General features: G+C 32.1%; 1 protein-coding gene across 1 annotated transcript; it reads right to left on the reverse strand.

The window, feature by feature from the left end:
* Positions 1 to 329: 329 nt before the first annotated feature.
* On the reverse strand, positions 330 to 12,577 carry HELRODRAFT_187984 (hypothetical protein; the record flags this gene model as incomplete). The annotated part of the gene is made up of 18 exons (XM_009011271.1): positions 330 to 1,486; positions 1,591 to 1,643; positions 1,939 to 2,602; positions 3,001 to 3,618; positions 4,283 to 4,355; positions 4,943 to 5,224; positions 5,720 to 5,990; positions 6,147 to 6,211; positions 7,136 to 7,213; positions 7,322 to 7,678; positions 8,130 to 8,249; positions 8,644 to 8,751; positions 9,584 to 9,658; positions 10,110 to 10,199; positions 10,496 to 10,549; positions 10,730 to 10,884; positions 11,983 to 12,054; positions 12,526 to 12,577. The coding sequence occupies 18 exons, from the start codon at positions 12,575 to 12,577 to the stop codon at positions 330 to 332; spliced, it is 4,344 nt and encodes a 1,447-aa protein (XP_009009519.1).
* Between the last annotated feature and the right edge of the window lie 9,344 nt (positions 12,578 to 21,921).

Consider the following 21,921-nt stretch of genomic DNA (forward strand, 5'->3'; position numbering starts at 1 on the left):
AGTAAGTTACTTATAATTTAATGTCTCTTAATGTCTCCAAATTTGAGTTTTATGCTTTTCTCACGTATCACTTTAAACTTTCGCAGGAATACTTTTTTAAATAAATAATATTTCTCTCTGAAACTATCGCTATCAAGCATAAATAGACTAAAAAAAATTCTATGTTAAATTATGTTGATGTTTTGTTCGTTTTGTTTTCCATTTAAATATAAGTTGACGATCCTATTACTAATATTTTTACTATTTTTATTGTTTTTCATTACTATTTAAACCATATTTATTACCACTTGAACCTATCAATAAACCAAAATTTTCATAAGAAGTAATCTTCAAATGTAGAAAGAGCATTCCTCCTCTTCAACCTTCAGGTTTATGCGAGGAACTTTTGCAATATTTTTAGTGTTAATGTTTACATTATTTAAAAGCAATTTATTATTACCACTATTATTATTATTGTTGTTGTTATTATAAGCTTTGGAGTTAACAGCCTTTGATGAGGTATCGTTTGTTAAAGAACCGCCATTGTGATAGTTTCTTTTCAGATCTACTTGATTCATTTTAATTATTCGCACATCACTGGGACGAGCACCATCTTCAACATTATCACAAATTTCACCATCATCCACTATATGACTAATGACATACGGGTTATTATTAACATGGTTGGACTTAACTTCTGAATTTCTATTTTTATTCACTTCACTGTACAAGGCGTCCCCAGGGTTGGATAGGTATTGTTGACTCGAATACTTTTTCGTTAGATCTGGCATCGTAGTGACCCCGTTCAGTGCCACTGTCGAGTTACCGATCCGATTAGTGTTTGCGACGCTTTTATTGTTATACGTTGAAGATGTGTAACTATTTGGAATGTTAGTCGAAATTAACCGGTTTGACGCATCTCTTCCGTTGTAATCATCGTTGGTTGGAACTGAGGTGATGGCATCGGAGCTACCGATTGCAGAGTCGGATAAATGCGATTTATAAGAATGGTTCGACGAGTTAATATTATTGTCAGTTGAAGTGTTGATTAACTTAAAAGATGCAGGAACGTACTGACGTGGTTCGTTTGTATTTCGCCTGTACAAAGATTGTTTATACAGTTGATTTGAATTGTCGAGGGTAATGTTTTTGCTAGTGTTGCTTAAAAAATTGTTGTTATTATTATTATTGTTGTTGTTGGTGGTGGTGTTAGTTGAAGTTAATGGTTCAATGCTGTCATATATGTGACTTTGTGATTGGCTGATTTGACGTTGATTTTGCTTTTGCTGAAAAAATTGTTGGCTTGAACTGATTGTTGTTTCTGACGCGTCTGAATTGTTAGTGTTGCATTCATCATCTTCATTGTTGATGTTGTTGTTATTGTTGTTGTTGGTGTTGCCGCTGTTGTTGATGTTGTTGTGTTTGTTGTAGTCAATGCTTTGTTCGTACTGATGGTTGCTGATTGCTGCCTGTGATGTAAAGGTGCTCGTTCTAAGTCCACTGGAATCTTCATTAAAGAGATATTTTTCATCAATATTTTCATTTTCAGTTTTCAAATGATTAACTAAAATAATAGAAGAAATTTATAATAAAATTATTTTCTTAACTTACACGACGTTCTCCCATTTCTCATGAGTTTTGCTTCTTTTACTTTTTCATCGCGTCTGCATTTGTAACCAAAATGAGAAAAGTTATTTTATTAAATAAGTTGATTGTTCACACAATTTGTTAACTATTTTAGCAAATGAAACAAATAAAATGACCAAATGTTGACCAAAACTGCCTACAAAAACATTCTATTACATTTACATATAACTACCCAATCAACACAACAACCAACCAACTGATCAACCATCTTTCCAACCAACCAACCAACCAACCAACCAATCAACCAACCAATCGACCAACCAACTCTCCAACCAACCAACCGACCGACCGCGGTTCATTAATCCGACTAACCTTCTTTTATAGCAGATGAAGACCAAAAGGAGGCATAGAAGCACCACCAGCAATCCGCACACCACTCCTAGCGCTATCACTGCATCAGTCAACAACTTTGAATTTGAAGACGACGATGATGAAGACGGCAACGAAGGAGACATCGGCTCGACCATGTTCACTAGGAAATTTGATTTGTTCTCAATAACCGCACCTCCATTAAGTATTGAATAAGCGCGGATCGAAAAGGAAATTCTATTTATATCTTTCGGAATTTCCTTTATGAGGTAGATGATGCCTGTATTTTGATTAATTTTGAAATATGAAGAGGCCGAAATACTATCATAAACACCAGCGTAGTTGCTACTATTATAAATAGTATTACTACCATCGTTGCTGATAAGTTTGCTGCTGGTACCGCTGCCACCGTTAGTGGCTGCGGCATCAAAAATGTCATAATAGACTGGGATGTTGACGTCCAAGAGGTTTGTGGCGACCATCCTGGCGACAAACGTGTTGTTCGGTAGTGAGGCGCTCATGTTGATCACTGCCACGTTGATGTTTGGAGGAAGAAAGATTAAGTTGTTGTTGTTGTTGTTGTTGTTTTTGGTGTTGGTGGGTGGTGTAGGGAGTGAGGATGCTGGTGGTGGGGTAGTTGGCAGAGACAACTCCAATATGACCAGAGCTAATGATTAAAATATACAAAAGATTTCTTCAACATAAACAAAAATACATATTTTATTGAAAATGAATATTTTACTTATCAGCTTCGAATATTATTTTGAGTTTATTCAATTATATTAAATGCTTTTAAATTCTGCTAAAAATTGTAAGTTCAATTCTCATTAATGCTACGGTTCAACATATTGTTATATAGGCATACTTTATAATATGTTCAATTGTTATAAATCGTATCATGCGAACCTGTCCGATGAAATATTTTTAGCTGCTTTCAAAACATTAAATCTCTAAAAAATTGTTGCAATTTTTTTCAAATAACTTCAAACTGCATAAAGTAATGAGTAACAAGTCTTCATAGAATTAAACTAACAGAAATGAAAAAACTAAACAAAAACTGTTTACCAATATCCCTCGAAGACGTTGAAATGTTGTTGCAATCGCAGCAGACGCTGCAACCTCCACCACTACTACCACCACAACTGCTGAGTATGCTACCAGTATTGACGTTGTTGATGTCGGTAGACGTAATATTCAAAGAGTTTCGAACCGCTGAACTAGTAAGGGTTAAATGCGATACTATAAATTTTATTCGATAGATCTCTGGATCATTTTGTGGAAAGTTAACTTCAATACTTTTGCAGTTCTTAGCCACAAATAAATTCCAACTTTGAGGTTTCTCAACAATGTTGCCGTTGGCGTCGTAAAGATGGATGCTCGTCAGTGAACAGTTAAATATGGCATTACTGAATATTTGTTGTTGTTGCTGCTGCTGCTGCTGTATATAGATGTTTACAACGTTTGAAATATCAATCACGTGATTCAAATTAAACATAAAAATTTGATCGAAAATGATATTATCGTTAATGTTGTTGAAGTTGTTGCATATTGTTGTTGTTGATGTTGTGCTGTTGATTGATGGATATTTGATGACAACAGTTGTCATTGTGGATTGACCGGGTGTGCCGAGATCCGTTGCCGTGACGTACAAAGTTTTTGTTGTTGTCGGTTGTGATGATGATGCTGACGAGAATGACGACGACGATGATGATGATGATGATGATGATGTCCAACCAAAATAATAAATAGATCCAGTAAGTTGATTTACAACAAAATCATCAACAAAGAATGATGATGATGATGACGATGATGATGAAAGAGAGTAATGAACGATGTTGTTCGGTTGTGTACCGTCCTCATCGTACGCTTTCACCGTGCCAATCAGACCTGCCAAATGATGACAATGATGGAAATGCGTTACAACTCAAATTAATGGCTATGAAATTATAGCATTGGATCGTCTCATAGGAAACGCCGAATACAGACAAATTTGACGAGGGTCGGAAAGGTTAAAACTGAAAATATCCTATGAAGAAAAATGATAACAAAATTTCTTTTTGCTTATCGCAAATTTTTTGTCAAATTTGCTCCTAAAATTTGCTATAAAACCAGTGCATTTCAACGTATAGTGGATAAAGATGAAAGGTAATTAAACAATATATGTTGGCTAACTTTTTGTAATTAAGCTTGTTTGAAAATAATAAAAATTCTAATTGAAATAAAATATAATTATATAAGTAAGCATTTTAGCAAACATGTGGTTGTTCCAACTGAATAAATAAGTAGTTATCATTAAATTATTATTAAAATAAAATTATTTATTTAATTAAACAATTACAGTGAATACCTCTTTTGATTGGTTCTTGCAGTTCGAACGTGTATGAAGTCTGCACAAAGGAGGGAATTCTGTCATTCACATCCTGTAATCACGTGACGGAAGATGGGTGCGATTTATTCGTTAGCCAATCCATGCATTGATTCATTTATTATTCGTACGGTCATTTGTTCTTTAATCATTCATACCCATTCATATAATCGTTCATTCATGCATTCATTCATTCATTCATTTAACCATCTATTCATTCATTCATTCATTCATTCATTCGTTCGTTCGTTCATTCATTCATTCATTCATTCATTCATTCATTCGTTCGTTCGTTCGTTTGTTCATTCTTTTATTCATTCATTCATTCATTTCGTGTTTATTCATTCGGATAACTTTCCATTTTAATAACGGACGACTCAGAACATACACAGATCGATGTGTCGTGTGAATCAATTTTTAACAATCCACCCATCCTTCCACCAGTCGATATATCCATTCATCCGCTTATTGAACCTTTCCTCTAACTACTCATAACAGCTTTTTCGAGTTGTTTCTCATAAAAACCGTCATTTTTTTCACTGTCAACCTTATTTCTAATGTCATTAAGCATAACAAACGTGTCTCGTTAAACATATCAATACATTGTGTCCCAAATGAAACAAAAACACAACAGTGGCTGACCTTAACGATGACCACAACACTGCCCAGACCCTTGGCTTGCATCGAGTTTTTGACAGCGGTCACTTCAACGCTGATGTTTATCGTGCCGTTAAGGTAAGGAGGGATTGCCTCAAAATCCAGAGGGTACTTTACGAGGAATTGACCAGTAGCTTGATCGATTGTGAAGTTATTCGCAAACATGTTGTTGTTGACGATGTTGAAGGTAAAATTGTTGTTGTTGTTGATGATGTTGTTGTTGATATTGTAGTTGTTGTTGTTGTTGTTAGCGCTGATCATCTGCGGCTGTTGTAATATAAACAATGCAAACGTTTATCGTTTAATCAATTGAGGAATGAATACACATTACAAACAATCTGACGTTTTTTTATTGATGTTGTTGGTGTCTGCGTGCTAAAATGCTCTTACTTCAAAATGTTAACCCATTCGTTTATTCGTTCATTCATTCAATCAATCATTCATATATATACTCATTCTTTCGTTCATTCGTTCTTTCATGCATTCACTCATTCATGCATTTAAACATTCGTTCGTTAATTCATTCATTCGTTCTTTCATTCACTCAAGGTGGCTTTCTTCATAATCGTTAATATTGATCTCACTAGTTTTATTAGCATCATTATTGTGTTTTATTATCATCATTTTTATTGTTGTCATTATCATTATTATTATCATCATTATTATTATTATCGTCATTGCTATTATTACATAGTTCAGTAATTTTATAACAAAGGCATATTCCCAACCGATATTATATTAATTAACTTTTAAAAAACTAACCCTTATAACTACGGGGTAGAGAAATTGTTTGCCCTGCTCCTCTATCACACCCACGTAACTCCCGACTTGAATGGATGCTATTCTCGGCCCAGTGACGTCATTATTTTTGATTTGAACGACGACCAATGAGGAGCATGAATTTACGAGAGAGTCTCTATTTTTAGCGCTGACAATCAAAACAACGACGGGAATCCCGTTGTTGCTAATTATAGGCGACAGCAAATCGGGGCGGGCTATCGAGATTTGACCTTTGACCGCATCAATTGAAAAACTATAAAAAAATTATCGATTAAATAAAAATGTGAATAAAATTAAAAGCATTGTTGTGCAATTATAGTCAAACGATTTTTTTCCAAAATGAATAAATTATATTTTAAATTTTAATAAATGTAAAAACCAATAAAAAACGAATTAATTTTTTACTGACGTATTTGAAAATGGTCCTAAGATTTCATAAATTACGTTCAGACTGCTGCTAATGCTGCTGTACGCCTGGATGAAAAAATGTATTAAATAGTGTCAAAAATCGGGTTTACATTAATTTATTTTTGTAAAATTTTGTTGAATATTTACCAACTTCTTTTCAACTTTATTAAAAAATTATTAAAAACGTTTATTTTGTATTTATAACAATGAGTTTGGTCTTAACAAAGTATTCCAAATTAAAAGAATATCAATCAATTCATTTAAAAAGTAATTAGGTTTTATAATAGAAAAAATTATGTCAATCAATTAACCTTGACCGTGAGAATGGTGCTGTTGATGACGTAAGCATTCAAATCGACTGTGACGTCATAGCGCGCGAGTTCGAAAATAAAATTTGACGGTGTTGCAGGGTGTGTGGTGTTGTTGTTGTAGTTGTTGACAATGTTGATAATGATTGTTGCTGTTGATGACAAATGTTCTGTTGTCTTTGTTTCTGTAGCAGTTGCCTTAAAAATTAGTTGATTGATTGGTTGATTGGTTGATCGGTTGATCGAATGGTTGATTGATTAATTGATTGATTGGTTGATTGATTGATAAATGTGTTAACAAAATCGGTATAACACTCAATGCGTGCGCGTGTAAGACTTGAAACTTCAACGTCATCTATGCATCTATCCTTATTTTAGAGCAATAATCACAAAAATCACTTGAGCATTTGCATATTTTAAATTTTCAAAAATTTTATTCAAATGAGGTGAGTACAGAAAAAATTTGAGTAAACATTTTTCACAAATCTTTTAAAAAAAAACCAACACCTGTAGTATCACAGTTTGCACAGGTAGGTTTATTAAAGTTGACCTAGATTTGATCCGAAGCTGATTGGATGATGTCATGTTGATCTCAAACGCAGCTGACCAATCAGTATTAAGATTGTTTTGCATTTGTATTCTAAACTCGGCGTTATCTTCCTGCGATATTTTTATTTATTACCTTTACCTCGAGTGATTCATCTTTGAAATCGTAAATTAAGGATCCTTCATTTTTTATTATTAAAACATTATCAAACTTCTTCAATGAAGAAGATATTTATTATGATGTTGAAGATATTAAAGTAAAACTAAAAATTTATCAACATTCCAATACGAGTCTAATAAATTCCGAAGCAAATAAACTGACCAGATCTGCGTCAGTCACCCAAATCTCCTGGTCGCAACTGACAACATCGTCGCCGTCCTCACTAACGTACCTATTTACAAAACATCGATATTTTGCGGAGGAAAAAACCGGAGCGTGATTGTTGAGGTCAGATACGGCCACTGTGGCCAGGGTGGTGCTGCAGTTGGAGCCCTGGCTTCTTGTAGGGCTGCTGCTACATGCTTCGATCAAAATATCGTACATGCAGTTCGTCCATCGGAGATACAGTTCCGAGCAATCGAATAACCGACTTGTTTGAATCGAGCCGGTTTTTTCGTCAATAGTGAAAATATCGTTTGTGAGTTGTTGCTGTTGTTGTTGTTGTTGGGAAAGTAGCGGCTGTGGCGGTTGTGGTTGGAAAATTTGTTGTTGTAGCGGTGGCTTTCGTTGTAATATTTGGTATCGAATACCAACAGACAAGTCGGTGTTGCCATCATACGCCTGGATTTTCAACACCATCGTTCCCTGGAGTATTCGGTAATGTATATTTTCACCATCGTTGTTCAAATAACTACTAGCAAAAAATATTCACAATTTTTTGAAAAAAGTCACTAACAAAATATGTTCACCATTTTTTGAAAAAAGTCACTAACAAAATATATTCACCATTTTTTGAAAAAAGTCACCAACAAGAAAATTACAACAGTTCAACTGTTTCGGTCTCATAAAAATATTAAACCATTCAAACAACAATTCACATAGCAACATCAACAAACAACCACCAGTGCATCAATGAACAAAAAAGCAAACGAACGTACAAGCAAACAAACGAAAACAAGCAAACGAATACCGTTGGCGTATTCTCAAGTATTGAAGAGAAATACCGAGGCACTAAGAAATATGGTGGTTTGTTTCTGTTGCTGGTGATGTTGATGGTCAGTGTGGCCGACGTGTTAGCGCCCTTCTTGTTCTGTTGTTCAATTCAGATCAGGGTTTCAACATAGATTTGAAAATGTTAAAGTCCATTTGAAGTTATTGTCATCACTCAATTGTCATCACAGTTAATCACTACAAACAATGATTAACACCAACATCATTATCTTTTTAAAAGGAAGAAAACATCAACAATTAAAAATATATATACAACAATGATCAAGCCCACAACGACAACCACAGCCACAACAACTACAACAATCACAGCCACAACAACCACAACCACAACAACTACAACTACAACCACAACCACAACAACTACAACAAGCACAAATAAAACAACCACAACCCCAACAACTACAACAACCACAGCCACAACAACTACAACAACCACAGCCACAACTACTACAACAACCTCAACAACTACCTACCGCAGCAACAACAGTAATAACATACGTCCTCTGGAGGTGGAAGTCCAAGAACCCGACAAGTGTTATCGAGCCAGTCAGCTGGTCGATTCGAAATGGAGCTTGGGATGGCTGAAGATGGTGAGGGTGATAACAACATGACATGACATGATATAACATGACATGATACAACACAACATGATATAACATGACATGATACAACACAACATGATATAACATGACATGATACAACACAACATGATATAACATGACATGATACAACACAACATGATATAACATGACATGATACAACACAACATGATATAACACAACATGATATAACATGACATAACATAGCATGACGTAGCATAAAAATGATAGGCTCAACTCAAACTCAAAAATCAATAAAAGTCCACATTAAAAATTTCCTGCAAAATACAAACAGTTAATTAAAACCAATAATGTTTACACACTCAAAAATTATGATGATGACGACGATAATGCCCATGATGATGACGATGATGATGTCGATAGTGTTGATGATAACGATATTTGCGATGATGTGACGGTGATGATGGCAGTGACGAGAAGATGATGACAATTGTGATAATGATCATTTCAAAATGATGATACGTGATTGTGATGATTAGATGATGATACTGAAAGTTATGATTGAAATTTCAGTAGTGATTTTGAGAACTTCAAGGCATAATGACTACTATGATCAAACAACAACTGAATGAAAATGTTTGAAATGTTGTAATAAGAATGCTGAAAATTATTAAAATATTAACTTTTATTTATTTTTATCAATTGTCATCGTCAACATTATCATTAATCATCGTCATCATTATCATCATCAAAGAATAGCAACTCTAACGCCAGAGAATACTTATTCATAATAATTTCCATAACACATCGTTACACCATGATTACTCATCATCATCATCAGCATCATCATCACCTCTAATTTGAATGTGACGACACTCAGCGAGTCGGCTGCAACAACTCTGAACACTTCCGTGCCATTTATGGCATCCTGACCGTGATAATAACGATGATGATAAAGATGATGATGATACTGATGATGATGATAACGATGATGAGGATTTAAGTAAAGATCATGGTAATGAAGAAGAAGAAGATGTTGATAAGATTGCTGTTGTTGTTTTTGATGATGATGAGGAGGATTATGACGACGACGACGCCGATGATGATGATGAAAATAATGATTTTGATGATGATGATGATGATGATGATGATGATGATGATGATGATGATGATGATGATTATGATGATGATGATGATGATGATGATGATGATAAAAACGATGACAACATCCACGATCATTTAAACTTTTCATTAACTGATCTAACATTAACATGACGATGACGATGAAATTATGACGTAAGTGACGGTACGGAAGCAACACAGAAGTCAATAAACTGGTAAAAAGTATTATTTTATTTTTTTTTTGGTAAGCAGGAAACCTCTGAAACGTTGATAGTGCTGGGAAGGTTATTGAGTGACGGTGGTTTGAAGGACGAACTGATGATCACAATTACGCATGGCTGGCTGATCTGAAAATTAATTCAACAGTTTCATTCAGAGTGAATATTCATATTCATACTAAATATTTTACTCAATCGATCAGAAAAAATATTTTTCATCCAAAAAGTTTTAACTTTTAAAAACTGTTGATTGGTGAAATAAAATGATTTCATGGAATTCGTATGAACGTAATTGAGAACAATATTTGGAAGTTGAAAGTTGGAGGAATGGACGGATGGACGGACGGACGGACGGACGAATGGATGGATGGATGGATTTTTCATAAATAACTTAAAACAATTTATTAAATGTCAGTGTAACTTACTGGAACGTTGATCGAATCTTTCACGGAAAAGATAACTTTGTATTGACTTGTAATCTGATTTGATATCAAGAAATAAATGCAATTTAAATCAAAATTAAAATGTGCGTTTCATCAATCAGTAGACGATGATAGTAATGTTAAAAATGTAGTTGGTGTTGATGAGGATAAAGACGATGATGAAACAACAGAAGATGGATAACTTACACTTCTATTAAGCTGTCCATTCAACAGGACCTGAGCTGTCTGACCGCTTATTTGGTTGATTTTAAAAATATCGTTGTTGTTGTTGTTGATGTTGTTGTTGATTATGTCGCCGTCGTCAATAGCAACAGAAAATGTTAATGTGGTGTCGTCTAAATCCACTGCCTTCAACGTTACCACAACGGTGCCTGTGGGAGTGTTTGAGTTTGAATGTTTGTTTGTCTTTTTATTAGTTTGTTTGTCTTTTTGTTAGTTTGTTTGTCTTTTTGTTAGTTTGTTTGTTTGTTTCTTCAATCAATCAATCAATCAATTAGCTTATAAAGCGCTATTTCCGCGATGTTCAACAGCGCTCCTCAATGAATTTTGAAAACAGATGGGTCTTGAGATCCGCTCTGAACTTCGCAAGTGATGGAGAAGTAGTCAGAGAAGTAGGTAGAGAGTTCCAGAGAAAAGGACCAGAAAAAGCAAAATCAGATTGATACGTGTGTTCGTTGGTTTTTGTATGTGTGTTCGTTTGCTTTTGTGTACATTATATTATTATATATATATAACAATCATCCTAAATGTATATAAATATATATATATATATATATACGTGAGCAAATATTTATCGGAATTTATGGGGCGCTGTAAAATTAATGGGCCCAACAAGCTCATGACAGTGGACGTACACACACACACACACACACACACACACCAACACACAAACAAAAACAAATTTATTTGTTTGTATTTCTTTTCATGATTGATTAGCGCCTCTTTGAAAAACTTTGTAAAAAATATTCCAATGATGTACAATAGTATCTAATAAATAAATCGAACGTTTTAGTTGTCCATACGTTTATTTGTTAATTTCATGCCTGAATGATGATGGCAGCAGATGCGGGTGCATCAACATCATCAAATGATATCATGTCTAGACAAATATTTCATTATTATGATGATGATGACGACGACGACGACGACGATGATGATGATGGTGATGATGATGATGGTGATGATGATGATTTTGATTATGATGATGATGATGATAATGATGATGATAATAATTATGTATATTAATGAAAATTAATAGTTACGACAACAACAATTTTCAATCAACTATAAAAAAAATTGTTTATCGGTTTGCACCACTGTTGTCATTAACATAAGCCCATATACATACCATAGGACAAACAAACTTGTATACAAACAAAGATACAAACATACAAATATACATACATTCATATATAGATACATACACACTCAAATACAATTATATATAGAAAAATTATATAAATTCATACCGATTGCTGCTGAATCAGGTAGATAAATTACTGTAGGTAAGTCGACGAACTCTGGAGCTACGTTGCATTGCACTGTTTGTTTGTTTGTTTGTTTGTTTGTTTGTTTGTTTGTTTGTTTGTTTGTTTGTTTGTTTGTTTGTTTGTTTGTTTGTTTGTTTGTTTGTTTGTTTGTTTGTTTGTTTGTTTGTTTGTTTGTTTGTTTGTTTGTTTGTTTGTTTGTTTGTTTGTTTGTTGGCTTGTCATTATTATAACCAGAATGAAAATCATCTTCATCAACTTTGTTACAAATCCTAATTTTATTTATTCATCATCAGTTGCGTTCTTATCATCGCATTCGTCATCAACAACATTATTATCACATTCAGCCACCATCAAAACGGCTTTACTTTTTGTCACAATCATGGTTGTCCTCATGACAATCCTTATCAACCTCATCTATGACATCATCACCATATCCTCTCCACATTTCATCATCATCGTTATAATCATCATTAGTATTGTTTTCACCACCATCATCATCACCACCACCACCAATTAGCTTACCATAGCAGCTGTTAAGAACGACGACGACGACGATGACGACGAGGCATCGCATCACGTGACGATACGACGTCATGTAATCACGTGACCGGTGGAACATCGATTGTCTTCTACGTCATTATTATCTGTTGTTTTTGTTGTTGTTGATTTTGTTGTTGTTGATTTTTTTTGTTGTCGTTGTTTTTATTGTTGACTTTGTTGTTGTTAATTTGTTTGTTGTTGTTGTTGTTGTTGTTGTTGTTGTCGTGTCAATAGAGACATGAACGTTATTTATTATTAAGTATTAATTATTCCTCTATTGGCTTCATTTTTTCATTGTTCCTATTATTTTTCTTCAAGAAATAACAAAACAAATTATAACAATTATTTTTGAACTATTTAAAAAAGTATTTCTTGGCGCAAGTACACCAGACGTAAAAGAGTTTAATAAAATATTTAATATTGAGACAAAAACCTAATTTATATTTTTAGTGTCAAGAAGTGTATACACATAATCAGGTGTGTAAGTGTATACAAGTGTGTGTGTGAGTAAATGTACGTGTGTGTGTGAGTGTGTGTGTGAGTGATTGTGTGTGTATGGCATGTGTGTGTGTGAGTGAATGTGTGTGTGTGTGTGTGTGTTGAAAAAATGTTACTAAGGTATGTATGTGATTTTAAAACTGTGAGAAAGTATTCTTTATGAGAATATGGTATCATTAGTTCATTTTCCCTTACCACAAGATATTTATTATGCGTTATCACACACACAACTTCTTATTCATCACACATAAAAAATAAACATGAAAATAAATATATACATATAATAGTTTTGCATCTGCAAAGTGTTCAATGTAGATACAGATTATATTTTAGAACCATTCATATACACAAACATTTGTACAGAGGTATAAACATACATACATACATCTACATCTACATACAAAGAATAAATATCTACATACACATACAAAGAATTAATCAATGTAAAAATAGAATTGTAGTAAAATATGAAGGATACAAAAATTATGTACTTACATATATTTACTATTTTAATTGCTAAAATTATGTACAATATTATTTTTCGTAAACTAAGAAAATAACTAAAAAATTACAGACATACACCACCAAATACAGCACTTACACACACATGCGATAAAAAACCAACACACACACATACTCAAACATACAAACACACTACACGCCAAACACACACACACACAAACATACAAGAATACGAACATCAAATTGTACCGACAATATAATAATAATATTTATTACCATATTAGCGTGCTAATAATACATCAGTGCCCAATTCATTTCACGTAAAATAATATTATAGCAAAGATAATAATTAGCTAATGTTATAAAATATTCATATTAAATATACCAGTGTATAATTACGAGGATTTAATGTTGGCTAATCGCATGGCAAATCCTTTTTGTTTGTAATATATAATTGGATGTTAATATTATATGGAATTAATTTTGAATAAATAAATAAAGACAGAAAGAGGGAACGAAAAAAAGAAAAAATAATAAGCTTAATTAATATAATGAAATATCACTCTCTCTCTCTCTCTCTCTCTCTCTCTCTCTCTCTCTCTTTATTTCTCTCTTTTTCTATCTTTTTCTTTTTTTCCCAAAAATGTATATATAGAATAAAAATTCACCCTTAAACCGTTCCCACGAAAAATCAGGAAAAAAGTCAATTCCTTGCAATCAATAACTCCAAATATATTGTCTGCTTCATTGTATTTTTTCACGCACGCATGCGTATGTATGTATGTATGTATGTATGATGAATAATGTCGTTCCTATAGAAACCGGAATACAAACAAACAAAAGTATGCTACTAACTCCCACACATACAAAAAACATGCTTGTATGCATGTAATAAAGCCTTTATGAGCATCCAAATATAAAAATATTTTTGTATTATGCTTTATTGTTTTATTTTCTGTTTATGTTTTCTGTATATAAAACATGCATTTTATATATTATTGTATAGTTTAGTGTATGTGTATAAGTGTGTGTTTGTGTATGTTAGTGTGTATGTCTTTTTTATTGTGTAAGAAAAAGAAATGAAAGAAAGAGAAGAGAAAGAGAGAGAGAAAAAGAACATAATGTCAAAATAATAATTTTTCTATCAGTTAAGCACCGAAAAACAAAAAAATAAAACTTTCAAATAAAAATCATTTTCAATCTGACGCATTTGTGTTGTCTGCATTTGTTCTGCCACTTTTCTGAAGGTTTGCATTGTTGCATTGTAAATAATTAACAGGGTATTGTTGGTATAACAATACAATAATTCTTTGATAACGACATTAAAATGTATTTGTAATATACAAACACGCGCAGCTTGAACGAATCTCTAATGAAAAGTCTCACATAGAAGACGTATTGTGGGAAAATAAAATGGTGCATGTTTGCTGAACAAACGAACAAGTGTCTTAATACAATAATGAGAGTTCTGTCTCTCTCCCTCTCTTGACTAATCCTCTTTCGTGCCCAGCTCTTTCTATATCTTATTTGAGATTAAATTATGGTTTCAAATGTAAACATTTTAATATTAGTCGCTATAAACTTGACATGAAAAATTCATTTCGAAAATAATTTTTTTAAACGAAAATATATTCTTACTTAGACTGGTTTGACATTATTTTTATTATAAGTTGACAACCATTTAAAAATTAATCATAAAAACCTATATATTTTTTAAGAGATTTTTAAAATTTCAATGTACAAGCAACCTATACGATTGAGTTATTTAAGGACCTGTGTTTATGTAAACTCGAATAAAATGTAGGCACTTATGTTTTAAATTCTTATTCTAAAAAGTTGCATTCAACGAAAGTGAACGAAATAACTGATGCAATAAGAGTTTCAATCATCATTCAACATCAATCAATAACATTAAAAGCTTGCCTAATTGTTGCTGGATCGCGCTTGAAGCATTACTGTTGGCATATTGTAGATATGAAAAAAAAATTTTTCTCTCTTATGTGATGCAAAAACCTCTAATTTTTTGAAACAACTGTAATAGAAATTATCAAATACGAGTTAGCAATCTATACCATAACATCAACAGCAAGACATTTCATTACTCTCAACATTAATAACATGAATATCATCGTAAAAAATACGTCAACAGAATTTTCATAATAACAACAACAACAATAATAATAGTAATAATAATAATAATTCTCGTGATGTTTTCAATGAATATAAAAAGTCAAATCGATCTTTCTCAAAATCAACGCCTATATTCGCGTGAGCATCTACCATCCACGTCTCACAACAACAAAAATATTATTATTAATTATAATTATTATTCTTATTATTATTGCAATTATTATTATTGTTATCGTCAATTTTTTTATTTTAATGTTATTTTCTAAAAATAATTATAATAATAATAATAAAGATAGCCAATGGACAACCAAAAACATTGTTTGCAATAACTTTAATTATTGATACATGAATAAAATTGGTCACCGTAATAGTAAGAATAATAATAAAATCGATAGATTAAAATGGTTAATAAAACAAAGAGAAGAATGAAAAATGAAGAAAAAACAATAGTAAATGAAATAGTAAATGAAATAGTAAATGAAATAGAAATAACAACAATAATAATAATAAGTTATTCGGTGTCCACGTTCATAATATTGTTTTTATTATGAAAATTATTATAACAACAACAATAATAATAATAACACAACTTTTTATATTACTGCTGTTTCTACTTCTCCTATTACTAACGCTACTACTTCATATATGATTAGTGCAAATGTCACATAGTGGAGTACTTATTTAGTGAAAGTGTGACGTTTAGCTGAGTGTTTAACGTGAAATTCGTTCTCCTTTCCTCCGTTACTGAGAAATAATTCACATGTGTTTTATTGTTTGGGTTCGTTCGTATTTAGGTGTTCGTTTGCTCGTTCGTTCGTTCGTTTTCTGTGTTCAATTTTATTTATCTCAGTATGTTTCTCAGTCAGGTGTCTGCTCTTATAATTGTTGACAATTTATTTTCAATTTCTTCGGATATGGCTAATTTTTTAAGAACAAGGGTTTTGTTTGTGCGTGTGTCTCTGTGTGTTTGCATGTGCTTGTATTTGTCAAATAAATGAGCAATTTAAAAAAATGTCTGCAGCTCAGTGTATGAGTGGCTGTTTTGGGTCGGCAAATGTACGCTTGTTGCATTTGATGATACATTTTTTTAATGATGATCTGACAACATGTTGTGCAAATAATGGTATCGATTCTATTGAAGCTTCACAAATTTGTAACCACACGCATACATAGACGGACAGACACACACGCGCACACATACACACACATACATACACAAATAAAACACTATGTTTGTGTGTGTGTGAGAATAAAAATTAAAATTCAATTTATATCCAAAGATTTATGATATATATAATAAATTTTGATTGAAAAATAAATAATAAATAATATTTAGATAATAGAGCTCTCTCGTTATTGTTAACGATTCACTCATTCATGTAACTAAAACATTGAAAAGAACTGTCATAGATAGATAAATAAACAAAAAACAAAGAAACATATACAATAACAACATTATTTACTATACATTTATCAACATTTAAATAAAAAATAGATCATATATATATATATATATATATATATATATATATCATTTATATATATATATATATATATATATATATATATATTTAATCCATTGTCCATTCGCTTGTTTTGCCAATTTTAATTTTTATTAATTTTCAAAAATTAATGTACTATTTAAACGAACAATCCAAAAAATATAATGATTGTCAGTTTGGACGCTGGTGAATTTTAAACGTACTCTTATGGACCTCCACCAGAGTCTCCTAACTCCAAAACCCCGTAATTAAACCAAAACATGGTTACAAGTTAGTTATATATGAATCTCAGTTACTATAACTATTAATAAAGTTAAAATTCCAACTTTAGTATAAAAAATGTTATGTATAAAAAGGATAAAGTTTCACACGTTTTGTTCAGTATAAATAACAAGTGACAACCAGAAATAAGGTTTCTGTGAAAATAAAAGAGAAACATTATTGACAGGTGTTAAACGTGTTTCGTGTGAAAAACAACTTATGTCTCAGCCAGCAAGTTTTATAGATCGTTGGTTCGGATGTAGTGGTGATGAGGCCTTGGAGAACCAAATGGATGGAGACACCTAATATTTTGAAGTTTTTTTTCTTTATAAAAGCCTTATAAAATTAATATTGTGAGTGAAAAGGTTAGAAAAGAGTTTTTTCCCTCATAGTGGAAGTTCTTTTCATGCGGAAGCCTCGCTAACCCACCGCTAAAGCCAGTCTGGTAGATTGGTTGGAAGGGTCTCGTCTGTGAATGTTGTCATCATTTGTGAAGAATTGGCAAATATACTAGTATTACTAATATTATTAGTTGTTGTTATTTAACGTATAATTGAGTGAAAAGTGATGATTTAGAGGTTAGTTACTTTATTTCACTGATGTGGGTAGTGGAGGCGAACTAAATGATTGATATGGCACCGTTAACACCAGAAAGATTAGTTAAAATTGTTAGTAAAAACTGTTATAACTATTGAAATGTTGATGGGATTCATTTCATGCAACCAATTCCAACATTATATTCCTAGTCCACTACAGTCAATAGTACTCCGTGAAATAAAATTTTACAATAATAGTTAACGCCACACAACGTTTTAAATATTTTCAAACATCAAGATCAAGAGCCTATGTCTATAATGATATTTCCTCGCAGCACACCATGCTTCACTGATCACCTAGCAACCTTGCCTCTACGTACATTCTCACTTACATACGTTACACATACATACACGTATATTATTTCAATTTTTTTATTTATATGTATGCGTTAATTAGTAACACGCGTCCATATTTTGTTATATCTACTCAAAGATGATGACATTAGGATCCGAGTCAAGTTTTTGACATAATATATGACAACATACATTCAAATGTTCAAACACACTCACTCACACACACACAAATATATATATATGTATATATATACATATATATACACTACAATTGTAGCATATAACATATATGATTCTTTTTCACAAAAGCACGCAATCAATATTTGTACCGCTTAAATTGTTTGTCATGAACTGACAATGCAAGAACACACTACGCCAACAAACACACACATCATGCACACCACACACGCCAACAAACACACACATCATGCACACCACACACGCCAACAAACACACACACTACACAAACACACACACACACAGTCAAATACCATCCGCTTCTTTTGTATACAAATAAGAAATGTATCGCATACATTATACTTGAACGTACAAACAACAAAACATAGAAACATATATACAGCCGACATACAAACAGCAAAATGCTGTACTTAGGCTTCTACCAGCAAACAATAGAATGTACATGAATTATTTTTTAATGTTTTATCAACCTAGATGCCAACGAGAAAACGTCATTGTTCCACGTTTTATACGCAAAAACTGGTTCATACTTGCTGTAATTATTCAGATAGTCCGAAAATTTAACAATTTCTCGTAAAATTAACAAGATTTTTGTTATTAAATTTCATTAATAGAAACTTAAATATTGTGAACAACTCAATGTAAACATCATTATCATCGTCAACAACATCATTATCATCATCAACATCAACGACATCATTATCAGCAACGACATAAACAACATCACCCGTAAATAGATCAGACAGAGCTGACAGTAATAATGTAGCGTGAATGTCATCTTAAATGAAGCCACACAGCAATGGTGATTTCAAGTTTTAACAATGAGTAACGTCAAGGTCACCAACAATTTCGAAAGCATTTCAGAACCACAACAATGAATGCCACTGTTATAATGAAACACAGACTATAATGAAACACCAACATTTTAAATTACTTTCGTTTAAAATTACAAAAATTATAAAAAAATGAAAACCTTAAAGAAATACAAAATATTAATCTAGTAAAAAAACGAGTAGATCAAGTACTGCAGAATCAAAAACGAGACACCTCTAGTTGATAACAAGAACTTTCTGCATTCGATCCAGGGCCAAACATGTCAGATGAAACCACAACATAATCTAATCAAAGCGAATCAGTTAACCAAAATCAAAACGACAACTTAAACAACAACAACAACTACTACTACTACTACCACTATTACTACCTACTACTACTACCTACTACTACTACCCCTACCTCTACTACAACTAAAAATAATAATAATACTAACAATAATAATATTACTACAACTAAATATATACTGCTAGTTAACAATACTATATAATATAGACTAATACAGTTATAAATACTACTATATAATACAGACTAATATTGCTAATAATAATAATAACAATAAGGATAACAAAACAATGAAGTGTGTAAACAAACAAACGCCAATAAACCACGCATAAGAAACAATTACACGCCACCGCTACCGCATCGCTACTGTCGCCACCACCACCACCACTAACAGCAGCAGTCCTGTTGTGACACAATAACAATAAAAATAACATCAATAACAATAAACTTTTAAGGACAATTGTTCACATAAAAAAAACGGCTATATTAATATCACAAGACTTTCAATAATAATAAAAAGAATCATATTATTATTATTATTATTATTATTATTATTACTACTACTACTACTACTACTACTAATGAAAATAATTAAAAAATCATGAAAAACTTATGAAAACAACAATTGCAGCTATGGCAACGATAACAACAAATCGTAAAATTGAGCAAACGCGTGTGTGTGTGCGTGCGCGCTCATGTGTGTGTGCTTGTTTGTTTGTGTGTGTTTGTGTTTATGTGTGTGTGTGTGTGTGGTGTGTGTGTTTAATATTGTCAATTCAAACGTGTAAGAATCTTTGAAAATGTACTGTTAAGTGTATTGATGTGAGTTATAATTCCCTGAATATAATTTACATACCGCAGGCCATGGCAAAAGCAAAGAAATAAGAGTAAATTAGATTTTTTTGGTTCTTTGTTCATATTTAATGGCTAATTAGTTTCGTCTATTAACATTTTCATTAGCGATAGCGCGGGATGTCGTGTGATTAGCATAATTTTGTTGTCGTCTTTGTTCTCTGTTATTCTTTTCTTTTATTTTGAAATTGCTGCTTGTTATTCTTTGTTAATGTTATTGTTTTTTATTCTTGTTAATTTTTGTTTTTTGTTGTTTGTTATTGATATCTTTAGCTAGTTATTGTGTTTGTTTTTATAAAGTGTTTCTTTTGTTGTTGTTTTGATGTGTTGTTCAATTTTGTTGATCTTTCTCCTATTTTGTATCTGTCAAATGTTGTTGTTGTTGATGATGATAATGATGATGACGATGAACGAACGAACACTTATTTTTGTTGTTGTCTCTGTTAAATAATGTTATTATGGTTATTGATGTGATCGTCGTTGTTGTTGTGTTTTGTTTTCTGGGATATCGTTAGCGCAGCGTGTAGTCTGATTGTCAAAATAAACATGAAATAAACATGTTTATGTGTGAAAGTTACTAAGTTCCTGTGTGTGTGTGTTGTTATTGTTGTATGTATGTTGTGCAGTCTATTCTTGTTAATGTTGTTGTTGTTCGTGTTGTGTGTATGTTGTTGCCTATTGCTGTTATTGTTGTATGTATGTATGTATGTGTGTGTGTGTGTGTGTCATTAGGTCTTATGTTAGTTTTTGTACAGCTGATTTGTTACTTTCGCTAGAACTAATTGTTATAAATTAGGTGTTTTGTTATGACGAGTTAATATTGATGACGCAAATATTATTGATGATGGTGAAATTATTGGTTAGTAAAATAGTGGTAATAATGATTACAATGGGAATGATGGTTTGCATGGTAACGCCAGTAATGGTGATGACGATAATGATGATGACGGTGATGATGATAATTATACTGATGATGATAATTATGGTAAAAATCATGATGATGAGGATAATAAAATATTGAAGATAGAATATTTTCATAATTTTTTTAGTTATTTAATCGTGACAAATAATCATAAAATTGTAAGCGATTATCATTATATCAATATCTTTGTAGACATTCATTCATGCGTCATGCCGTAATTGATGTTTTTGTTGTTTTCATTTATTATTTGTTGTTTTTAATGTCAATTTTGTTGTTATTGTTGTTGATGTTTAATTTATTTGTTTATTTTATCTGTTAATGTGTTTGCCTGGATGGTTGCCTACGTGCTCCTGTCTGCGTGTGCGGTCTCTGCAACTTGCTGGTCGTAAATCTATACGAGTCCAGATGTGTCGTGCAGCACATGTAGACGCACATATTTTCACCTCCTAGAGACAATTTCATTCTTCATACATTAATAAATAAATATATCAATAAATAAATTACTTAAAAGTGTGTGTATCTGTCTGTCTGTGTGTTCGTGTGT

The sequence above is a fragment of the Helobdella robusta genome, assembly GCF_000326865.2.
Source record: "Helobdella robusta unplaced genomic scaffold HELROscaffold_1, whole genome shotgun sequence".
In the NCBI taxonomy this organism is placed as follows: Eukaryota; Metazoa; Annelida; class Clitellata; order Rhynchobdellida; family Glossiphoniidae; genus Helobdella; species Helobdella robusta.